General features: G+C 36.1%; 2 protein-coding genes across 4 annotated transcripts; both read right to left on the reverse strand.

The window, feature by feature from the left end:
* Positions 1 to 144: 144 nt before the first annotated feature.
* Positions 145 to 4,408, reverse strand: AGO7 (Argonaute family protein). Of its 3 annotated transcripts, none has more exons than XM_086448562.1 (3): positions 3,689 to 4,408; positions 2,040 to 3,276; positions 145 to 1,915 (listed from the first exon to the last, which is right to left on the reverse strand). In XM_086448562.1, exons 1-3 carry the CDS (start codon positions 4,029 to 4,031, stop codon positions 457 to 459), a joined length of 3,039 nt encoding a protein of 1,012 aa, XP_086304688.1. In that variant the 5' UTR covers positions 4,032 to 4,408; the 3' UTR covers positions 145 to 456. The 3 variants fall into 3 exon arrangements, with proteins under 3 accessions (XP_086304688.1, XP_086304686.1, XP_086304687.1); XM_086448560.1 differs by having other exon boundaries at positions 151 to 1,918; positions 3,689 to 4,390; XM_086448561.1 differs by having other exon boundaries at positions 154 to 1,918; positions 2,040 to 3,273; positions 3,689 to 4,383.
* Positions 4,409 to 10,459: 6,051 nt separating this feature from the next.
* Positions 10,460 to 11,943, reverse strand: LOC147399124 (ethylene-responsive transcription factor ERN1-like). Its single transcript, XM_086449039.1, has one exon. The coding sequence runs from the start codon at positions 11,814 to 11,816 to the stop codon at positions 10,608 to 10,610; it is 1,209 nt and encodes a 402-aa protein (XP_086305165.1). The 5' UTR covers positions 11,817 to 11,943; the 3' UTR covers positions 10,460 to 10,607.

An 11,943-nucleotide genomic window follows, 5' to 3' on the forward strand; every position in this document is an offset into this window, starting at 1 on the left:
TAGGATGTCGTGTACATTTGTATTGTAATTGCTTTTAGAGTTATGGGAAAGCGAAATTGAACAAGGAAAACTAGTTTTGAGATGTCTAAGAGAAGTTTATGGCAAAATACATGGCTGTAATTCGTTTCTCAAATCTTCGCATGTGTGTGTGTGTGTTCTCTTATTTTATTGCCTTTGTGATTCGATCTATGAATTCACGTGCACAAGACGAATAAACAAAAAATGGAGTTGGAGACTAGGAGCTAGTTTGAGTTACAAACCTCCAGACTTGTCTTTTTTTAATCCATATGAGTAACAATTTCCTTGTAACATGGGTTTGTATTCTTCTTGTGTTGATATATGTGTGAGGATATCATACATAGAATTCAAAAATACATGACATGGTAAAAGGACCTTAACGAATTCTGTACTAAAACCAAAACTAAATTTTCTCATGCAAAAGCGAGAAAAAAAAAATCAGCAATAGAACATGAGCTTCTTAATGTTCTCACTTAGTTTTGGCAATGGTGTAGCCTTCAATGGAGGAGAAGCTCGGGAGATTGAGGCAGCCGTTCTGACTGATCCCATGGAGTCTGCCTTATCGACGTAAAGCCTGCCCCTGTAGGCTGCGAGATGGGCATAGTAGGCAGGAGGAACCAAAGAAACGGGTTTTGTGCACCTCACAAATGTGTAGCATAGATTATGTACTAGCTTCTGTAGTTCGTCGGAAGTGAAGTTGTTCTCGTCCCACAATACATGGTAATGAGTAGGCCGACTTGTCCCCTTCATACCCCAATGGCTACAAAGATAGAAATCAAACTCCCTTGGGTGAGTAATCACTGTATCCACAACTGTCCCTGGGGATATGTTCTCATTGAAGAATTGCATCGTGGGTGAAGATGGTTCGGTCTCTTTCAAGAACAATCTAGTGTGGTGCCGCTTTTGAACTACTGCAAAAGTGATGGTAGGCTTATACTTAGGGAACCTTGAACAAGCGGCTCTTATGGATTGTAATTCCTCTTGAAGCACTTTATAGAATTGGGTCTCACTTACTCCATCTCTAAAGAATATAATTCTCTTGGGGAGTATTTTCAATTCCTGGTAGAATTCTTCAAGTAGTTCTCCTACCATTTCCCCGAGGTCTTGGATGATTTCTTGTCGATGGGTTTGGGATCTCATTCTCGAAATATACTTGTTAGATGCCGGCCAGTTCATACTGCCCACGACAGCTGCAATCGAGGGGCTGAAATCATCAAGTGGATGTGGATGAGTGACATCAGCACCCAAGAAGATCGCTGAATCATCGGGCCCAAAAAGCCTAGGAATTTGAGAAGGAAATGAGTTGTACAAAGCCACAGTGCTTCCCCCAACCTTGGCATTGATCTTGAGAGATAAATTAGCCAGAAATTGTGAACTTAGTTTGCTGAGATTGGAGTACAAGCAGCACTGACTCAGGATCCCAACATTTGTCTCGGCAATTCGTTTCAAATCTGCATACCCTCTATGCTTTCTCTCCATCACACATATTAGAAGTTGTAGGTTGCTAGATGCCGCCCTGTGAATTTTCTTTAGCTTCGATTCCAAAAGAGTGACATTGTTAAGAACTTGGATTGCTTCGAATTGGGGGCTAAGGATCGTGTTCTTGTTAAGAAATATACCGAGTTGCTCACACCTTTGAGATAGTTGGTTTATAAATCTTGGAATGTAGGATCTCTGTTCTGTGGTGCCCCCGAAACTTATTAGCGCCCACCTTTCAATTCTAGTGCCTTCAAAAACATGGCTTTCTAGAAAGTTCCACTGTCGGTCGTGGCGGGATGGGATTAGATCTGTTACATGGCCACCACTCCCGAGCTTCAACTTTGGAGGTTGAAGGACTCTCCCATTCAATTGGGTCATCTCCCGAGAAACATGAAGCTTGAATTCTCTTCCACGATCACTGCTGCAGAGAAAAAAGAATGTACCTTGAAATCTGAAGTTGTACTCAATATAGACTAATAAAAAAAATGGAAAGAAGAAATTTTCTAAGGTGGATCAACCCTTCTAAAAATTTGTAAAATTACCTTGTCGGCCCAACAGATCCTTCCATCACTCCATTAATAATGGCTTTTCGTTCCCTCGGTTTCTGGCAGCCCATTTTAAGTATCTTTGCTGTCTGATCGTCCGAGAGCTTCCCAAGAAACTTCTGGCCTTCACAGACCATGCAGAGTTCCATGGGGAGATAACATGGCTTACTTCTACTAATCTGCAAACATGGCAGATTTCTATATTGTATATCATGGTTGTAGTGATCTTTGAAGTAATCTACAAGTTTCAGATTGCTTCCATCTCTGTCCCTGAACCAAAGATTCTCAGTAGGTTCATCAGTTAAGCTGAAAACTTGGTATCTTTGGTTGGTTTCTCGATGGCAAACAAAGACCTTGATGTTCTTCAAGGCCTTCTCAACTTCTTTCTTCTCTTCCCCCACCAAGCCTCTTGTTTTCCTCTGAGGAAGGTCATGAAGGAACTCAAGCCGCTTCTGCAAATAGGAAATTATACCAATGCTCTCGTGGAAAGCTGTCACGGAGAAGTCCACATTGAGGGCAAGGCCTTGTTGGGTTGGTCTAAGGCTCTGAAAGAATCCTCTCAAACCAACCGCTCCTCCCCCAATATCTTTAACACCTCCCATTGAGCTTGAATAGAGAGACCTCCCAACAGGTATACACTTCTCCGTCGGACCCTCTCGAAGGACAACATCCAAGGCATGGAGATAATCCTGAGGAAGTGGGGTCCAGTCCTCCTCCTTACTCAGATACCTACTCAATTCTCGTCCATCAAGCTTCGAAACAAGCTTGATGTTTACACGGAAGAGTTTGTGTTGTTGTTGTTGCTTCTCCGCCATTTCGTCGGTTTCGCCCAAGGGCATGAATGACTTGGCTGTAAGGATTGGAAGGCTAATGAAAAACTCGAGCTTGTCATCCTGGAATTCAACCGGGCTATAAAGATTCTTTCGGCCATCAAAGGCCGGAAGAGCACCGGAGAGGACTTCTTGATTGTCCTCTACCAATTTTTGCTTAATTATTCGAGCAATTTCTTTGGAAGGGTATGGAGAGATATCAACATCGTAATGGAAAATTCGTTGGGAGGAATCGAAATGGACAGGAAAATGATTAGCAAGAAGGCTAATTACAGACCCATCCAGGCCTCCTGAGTCTGGTCTCTTCACTGCCACTAGTGCCTTTGGTGAAGCAAGTATGGTCCCCCCTTCATCATCTCCTCTAACGGGCAAATTGATTTTCTCTTGTAGCCTCTCTGAAGCTGCTTAAATATATGTGGAAACATAAAAGTAAGCTAAAAGAAAACACTGCTGCAGATAAAAAGGAAAAAATAACCACTAATTCCATAGAATCAAGAACATAAAAAGTTTAAGATTCTCAAGCTAGAATTTCACAAAAAAAGATTAGTTTTTTGGCAGTTGGGTTTCTCTAAGTATAAATGATTCCAACTTACAAACACATAACAACAGACAGTTGTATTCTCCACCAAAAACCAAAAAGTACCCCAATCTGTTCTTGTGAGTTATCCCAAAAAAGGTTCAAGTTTGTGTTTTACTTGAAAATAGCTATTAGTTTGTCTCCATTAGTCAATAATCTCTCACCATAGACACACTTAAAAACAACAAAAATGAAAAGCAGAGCAAATAAAGAAGAGGATACATAAGATAGATGCTTACCTTGTGAAACAGAGAAAACTGGGGTCTGGGTATCCGAGGAGGAGGCTTGGGGATGATTCTTTTGCTTCCATGAAGATTTTTGAAAATGGGTTTTTGATCTAAAGTTCTGGTTTTGATGGACAGGTGGTATTGTAGGTAATTGAAAAGGTATTATTGGAGGAGAAATAGGTAGAGGAAGAAGAGCTGGGTATGTTTGGTATCTGTTTTGGTAAAAGAACCCATTATGAAATGAACGTTGTAGCAACTGATGATGCTGATGTTGATGAGGATCTGTCCTCCCTCTGCAATATCTGGCTTTGGAATTGCATTTCTTGTTAGTTTTGGAGTCTTCTGTTTCTTCCATGATTTGGTTGAGATAGAAACAGAGGAAAAGAAATAGAGATGATGAGCATATGTGAGTAAAGAGAGATGAAGGCAAGAAAAGATATGGGTTTTTGTTGCTGAGCTGTGTGGGGGTTAAGAGCAGCAACAGTAGTAATTGCAGCAGAGAGAGAGAGAGAGAGAGATGGGTTGATTTGGTTTGGTGTTTGTAGTTTAAAAGATGTTGGTTTTGGCTTTTAGTTTTTGGGAAGATTTGAACAAGGGCTGGGGGAAGAGGAATAAATTCCAATTGAAAAGTTTCGTTGCTGACTGTGGGTTACCTTAAAAGAAAGAAACAGATCATACTCAATAGAGGTTTTATTTATTTGGAATTATGTATATATATGTGCAAGAGATTTAAGAGTATTTAATATTTTTCTTATGGTCATTGTCACCACAAGACATATCTAACAATTTTCAACACAACTTGAAGTCAAAAAGAGCATGGAAGGATTGAATAGTTAATGGTGGTCAAGGCTTGGGAGTTGAGAGTTGAGATTTCAATGTCCCCAAAACAAATGCTGCCTTTGATTAGTTCAACAAGATTATATTGTAATTCAATCATTTCTTCTATATTTCCTTAGTGATCAGTCTCCAATTCGATTCAAGATATATAAATTTGATTTTTGACTATTAGATGCATTAGGGAGCAATGATGACAATCATGATCACTCAAGTTGTCTTTAAGGGCAACTCGATTATATAACATTTTTTTATGTAAAATATTTACTTTTGTTTTAATTAGTTTAAATTTTTGGTATCTATATCAAATAAATTTTTTGACTTAAATTATTATTATCTAAAGATAAATATATATTAATGAGTAATTGTAAATTGATTTAAATAGTTTGACTCATTGTTGATGAGATGATTGGGATTACCAAGTATTAAAACCATGTTAATATCATATTTCTCATTCAATAGAATCTTGATTAATGTGGGAAGGATTGCATATTATTTGAATAAGTTATTCAACTAAAAATTAAGAGTTGTGATAATCGAATGCCTCTCTTTGACATACGTCCTCACCACATAATTGTACATCATTTGCCTTGGGATACATAAGAAAAAGATTTATGATTCTGCGTATCTTAAGGCAAATGATCTACGATTCTATGATAGGACGTATGTTAGAAACCCATTATTCAAAAATTAAATCGTTCTCTCCATATTTATCTCTAAAAGAAAAATAAATAACCTGGACCTACTTGGGCCAGGATATTTGCACCTACCATTTGGGATGGGATGTTTGAGAGGAAGGTAGGTGCATTGAACATAAATGGTGGGTGCAAATAGCTGGACCTACTTATAATAATACCCAATATATTCTCTTTAGAAAATTTTCTCTTAATTTCAAGGTCGACATCTAGGGCTTGGACCCATAAACTTTGAATTAAACTGAATAACCAAGATAAGTATGATCACACCCATATGAGCAAATAATAGGTGGGTGAGGAAATAATAGGTGGCATAACTATACTATTTGTAAATTCCATCTCTACTACATCTCACTCATCATGGAGTCTGGTAGAGCCAATAAAACGTTATATCAAATCGGTAGTGATGTCTTCCAAAAATATTTATTTGGATAGTGTCACTTAATTACCTTTCTATGAGATTATGAATGATGGAAGTCTATTGCAATGTAACTTTGACGTCATGGGTTTAGGTGCAATTTTCCCAATAATGGAAAATAGTCAATGTGAAACAACGATTCATCGTTGATTAAAGAGAGATTATTAATTAATAGAAAAGAGGTTTTTTTTTTCTCTTGAGAGTGCACATTTTAATAGGATCTTCTTTAAAAGGTATTATTATATGAATAATGCTGAAGTGACCTTAAGATTAAACCTCACATGGCATACCTTGACAATAAAGTGTATGAGAACCATAGACGCTTTCCTCGAGATACAAGTGAAAAGTGTCTTTGATTCTCATATACTTTCACATCAAGATGTGTGATGTGAAGTCCAATCTCGAGGTCAATCCAACACAACTCATACTGTATTTAGGGAATCCAACGTAACTCTTTTCTCAACCTCTAATACACATATGCTTATGTTAATCACCCCATTTTTAAATCTGATTTGACACGTCGGAATCAAATAGAACTTGATCTAACCCCAAAAATTGGTTCATAAAGCCATGGACATGTATATATGAACACACCATGACATGAAAAACCTTTATGACTTTAAATACTTTGTATTTGTATTATATTTTTTTATATTAGACTCTAAACCACTTTTAGACCTCTCTCTCTCTCTCTCTCTCTCTCTCTCATATGAAAAACATGTGGTTACTCCTTTTAGTATTATTAGTGGTAAAAGATATTCTAAATCTGTAGAAGGTATCCATCCTCCTCAAACAGAGTACAAAACCACTGTTTTCTTGTCTCCTTGTTAATTTTACTTTCAAACCCTCCTTTAGCCTACATATTTAATGGTAGTGGACTGGGATGGGATGGCAAGGGAAGGGGTTGTCCATCCACTGTGTATGGTGGCCTTCTTTTGTTTCCTTCAATTGAGCTAATACCATTGGATGGACCTCACGATTTGTGTTTTAGAATCCCAATGATCATCACTAATTTGGACCAAGACATGACGTGATATTAACTGTGGTGTCCTCTAAGTGTGGTTGCTAAAAGCCTAAAACAGTAATTTTATTTTCTCTGCAAAGGATAAACATATATGGTTGGGATGCATTGATGGGACACTAAAATATTGTAAAGTGGAGAGTAGTAGATTGTTCAAGGCATCGTTCTGGGGTGGAGTCCACGTTAAACCCATTTAATTTTGCTGTTCAAATTTACTTGACTCGGTCAAACTATGACAGTTGCCTGGGTCAAGGTTTGACCCAAAAGATGCTCTAGGATGGAACTATGAGGAACAATTTTATTTGTTGGTTCACTTCGAGCAATTGAGATAGTAAAAAATGGATATGCATAGACTTTCAACAACAACAGAGGTGTAAATAAGATAATTCAAAAGTTGTAAATAAAATTTGTATTTTTTCATGTATTTATCAATTTTCTTTTCATGTTTCACGTCGTATAGAAATTTTTTGTGTCTACAGGACTTGTCTGACATGACTTAAGCCATGTTGCCCGTGTCCTATCAACATGGCTTAACACATGTAAATCTTTCAAGTCGACAGAAACAAATGAAAAAATGATTTTTATTTTATTTTATTTTATAGATTTAACACTTTATCAACAATTTTATGTTTGCAATACTCTTTAAAAATGTTTGTCAATGTTTATTAAGCATTTAAATGTTGTGCATTATAGTTTTAACGTATCCTGATCTAAATCAATTCGTATATTTATCCTAATTTTTCAATCATTCTTCTCCATTACAATCACAGTAAAATAGTAGAAATGATAAACAAACAAAAATGTTTCTAAGTTTTATGCTTTGCAAGGTTTAGAGCAACTCTTAGTTAAAGATAAAGATGGTTTGTAATGAAGTTTTCTCTGGACAATGATGAAGACAAGTTGTGAAGAAGTTCAATCGTGGCTGATAACAAAATGTGTTAAGTTGGTGCACATACCATGTGGGTATATTAACAAATTTGTTTTAATTTCCAGGGGTACAACTTCTAAGTAGATGTAGATATCTCAAAAGTAGGTACAATTATTCTCACCCATACTAATATATTGGGCATTTGGACGTATAGTTGCCTGTTCTAAGGGAAAATTTCAAAAACTTGAAGTTAACATGTACAGTAAATTATATACCTATTTTGTAAAGAAACATGCAAATGAACTTCCACTCAACAAAATATTACTCATGGACCACATCTATGATTTTTGAAAGAATCGTGATAATCTAACGCTCTTTTTGTACGCTCTTTGACCCGGTAATTCACAAAATCATAAATCGTTGTCCTCGTATACTCAAAGCAAATGATCTATATTGTTCTATGAAGGGAGTGTACAAAAAGCGTTTAAAAAATAGAGTCAGATAATCACGACTCTTTTTTAAATTATATAGAATTTATTCTAGAAGGTAGAATAAATGATCTTTGCTTTAGGCATATAACAAATCTTTAACATAGTCAAAAGTGCAATATCCAATCTTTATGGAGAAAATAACTCGAAAAAACTGAGTATGAAATATGATCTATCTCTAGACGCAATCTTGCAAGGTATTCCTACATGGATCATCATGTAGGTATTACATCAACTTTTTGGTATCATATATAAATCATGCATAAAAAATTTGATCAATTTAATTTACTTATCAACATCATTATGACCAAAATTAGATGTTTTAAGTATAGAGATCTCTTAGGCTCAATTATATGATCCTGATTGTTTATGCGTTCTAGAATAAAAAATCATGAAAAATATAGAATCATGAATTTTAGCAACTTTAATGATAATCAGGCGTGCTTCAATAGTAGAATCAATTTAACTTATGGTCTTTCCTATCATCATTATAATCTTCTCATTTTCAGAATTAAAAGTTAACTTCATGACAAAGAAAACACCCCTAACTTATGATAAAAAGCTTAATAATTTGCATCATAATCTTGTACATGAAGCGATATAGTCTTCTCTAAAAGTGCTTGAGATTCAAACCTGACGGCCAGCTCTCGATTGGTGCTTCGTGCTCTTAGAGAATACAAAAAAACAAGAAAGACTGATGGGCTGTCTTCAGCTCTTTTTAAACCTATAATTCAATAGTGATGTTGGACTAGCTAGAACTAAGAGTGTGGGGGTTATCCCCCATCCAATAAGTGTGTGTATATAATGTTTATGAACTTCCATGGATCATTAGAGAGAGATCAATTTTATTAATGTTGTGCTATGTGCGGCAATTATGATGAATAGTACGGAAAAGAGAAAAAAAAAAAAACACATACACACACACACACATATTTAACATGATTTGACGGCGTGCCTACATTCATAGGAGCGAGGGGTTGAATTTTCACTATATGTAAAATTAGAGTTACATCATATGAATTTATAATAAACCCTATCCGTACAAGAAGTCTTAGAAAATTTCAATAATTCTTTTGTACCGTACCGAGGGGGCATTACCCCTGCACCCCCAACCTATTAATCATCCTTGGCAATAAAATAGTAAATTACATCCCAAAAACGCAAATGTCGTCATTTCACTCCGCTTCACTCTCAGCATTAGCCTGCTTTCTCTATATACGTGTTCCACTTAATATAAGCTACATACTACAACAATTAACTCTGTGTATTTCTATATGAAGTTGATTAAAGTCTGTGAGTGTTGATACGAGTTTTTGGATTCAAAACCACCACTTTCACCTACTAATTACTAACCACTATCTTGCTTGTTTAATTATCAAGAAAAAAATATAATTGTTTTTCTAAATAGACCAAGACACACCACACATTAATTACCTACATGACAACCTTAAATTGCAAAAATAGACCCTTTATCAATCCCTAATATGACACTGGCTTCATTTGGTTTCCAATCTTCTATGTTCTTCCCAAGATATTCCATAATCGTCATCGATTCAGCTGCAATAATCCATCAACATAACTCCGAAGTACCTAGAAAATCATTCATTATAAATGCTAGAAATCTAAAACGTTCAAAATCCAAATGAACATGGAAAATTGATGTGTCGACCAAAGGGATCGAAAATGAAATTTAGTTTCCATTTTCTAAGGAAATTGCCTAATACAAGGCAAAATGATTAATCAGACCTTAGGTAGCTAATGGTAAAAGATTTATATATAAACATGCTCTTCAACAACTATAACATGGGGGAAGGCTAAAAGGCTCGGAATTATTTGCAAGATGAACAAGAAACAATTATAATTAGTGGGATCAACTTCACAACAAAGTTACAAAAGGGTTCTTCATATAATTAATTTTTCAATGTGATTTCCTTTATACTGGTATACTTTAATCACAAGGACTTAAAAATTATCTTATTAAATAAAATTCCTCTTTTTTTTTAATTCTCTTTAATTTCTAATCCAATACATGGATAAACTTCTTTTTTTATAGTTCAATTTCCTCTATAAGATGTTTAATTCAGAAAATAGGTTACACATTAAAGCACAATAAATTTGATTAGTGATTATAAGTTCTGATCTTATGATAGAAAATAATCAATGCAAACAACGAGGAAAAAATAAAATTACAACATTTCCCAATTGCATGTTGTAGATGACATGGATCGATGTAGTAAGAATAGATTCGAAGTACATGCCTTAACAAAGACGTACATGACTTTGGATAGAATCGAATGACGAAATTAATAGGATTCATGATCCCAATATTAGGGATACATTGTCAAGAATCCAATATTCTTTCCACTAATGATCTTAGAAATTAAAAGTCTAATCTACTACACATTAGAGATAGAATTTAAGTGCCATAATTATGAAAAGATAAATTTGCTTTGGTGGAGAATTAACATTACATCTCACTTGTTAATCAACATTACATACCATTTGTTCCATATCATAAATCAAGAAATCCACATGAATAAAGTTATAAGAGTCTAATTTAAACTGTAGTATGAGATATCATGAATCAATTAGGACCCTCTCTATCAACTAATTAACAAAGCAGATGGGAGGGAGATCAAGAGAGCTCCAAAGGGATAATTCGCTGTCGTCGCTCAAAGAAGAAGAAATTATATCAGCTGATGAGGTTTGCAAATTCTCCTGCTTCAACACCACTACATCTTCCTCCCTTTTCTTTTCCTCGTCTTGATTGTTATTGCAAGCATTTCTGAGATTGGTTAAGTTATCAAACCTTCCTCTTTTGTTCTCCTTTCCTGATCCAAGCTTCAATTTTAAGCACTCAGAGATCCCATTGAAGGCATATAAAGAAGCCGAGAACTTTCTCTCGTACTTCATTCTCTTCATCACCGCTCTAAGCATCGATGACTCATCTCCAATATCGTTCTCTTCCTCCATTGGCTCCACGATCTCTTCAGCGATCTCGAATGGAGAATAATAACAAGACGACCCAACAAGGTCCATGAATTGAAAATCCATGATCCCTAAATCAATATCATCTTCTACTTCCCCCTGATCTTCCTCACCTGACCCCACACAGTTAGCATCGTTACTATCCGAATTCTGATTCACATCACCACCCCAATTATAGTTCGAATCCAATTCTCTTACTTCACTATCGTCTTGTTTAACAAAATCGGATTCTAGGCTTTCATTCATGAAATCAGTACTAGTGGTGACGTTGTTGTAGATGTTGTTGTTAAAATTGGTGGTGGACTCATCATGTTCATCACTAAAGAAATCAGTGAATTGGGTGTCTTGTGTTTCTTCTGTTGTGGGTTCTCTATATAGTTGTTGTTGTTGTAGTTGATGCTGCTGTTGATTTATAGGCAAAGAAGTAGTAGTAGGAGAAGTCGAATTATTTCGGGCTTTGAGCCTATGAAGGAGAAGATTAGTGATCTTTGTTGGAAGAGCAGGAGAAGAAGAAGATGACGATGAGCAAGGCCAAAAGTTGGTTCGGGTGTTGGCACCACGGAGCATGCAAGCAGCCTCATCATAGGCTCTAGCAGCTTCTTCGGCCGTGTCAAAGGTGCCCAACCACACCCTTATTTTCTGTATGGTGTCTTTGATTTCGGCAACCCATCGTCCAGATGGCCGCTGTCGGACCCCCACGAATCGCTTCCGAGCTCGACGGGCTCCTCCTATTGATGCTTCCCCATTAACCATTTCTTCCCATCTTATGTTTTCATTGATGCAATCTTTCTCTTCTACCTCCTCACTAGCCTTCCTCTTTCTTGCCATTTTTCTTCTTTTGTTTGTAAAAATATAAGAAGTCTTTTTCTCTTCTTTGTTTGTTGCTTAATCTCAGTGTAGACTGGATAATTAGCTTCTCTTGTGTTAATTACTATTTATAAGAGAGATGAGAAGA

This window comes from Akebia trifoliata, chromosome 7, assembly GCF_017979445.1.
Source record: "Akebia trifoliata isolate Shusen 1 chromosome 7, ASM1797944v1, whole genome shotgun sequence".
Classification (NCBI taxonomy): domain Eukaryota; kingdom Viridiplantae; phylum Streptophyta; class Magnoliopsida; order Ranunculales; family Lardizabalaceae; genus Akebia; species Akebia trifoliata.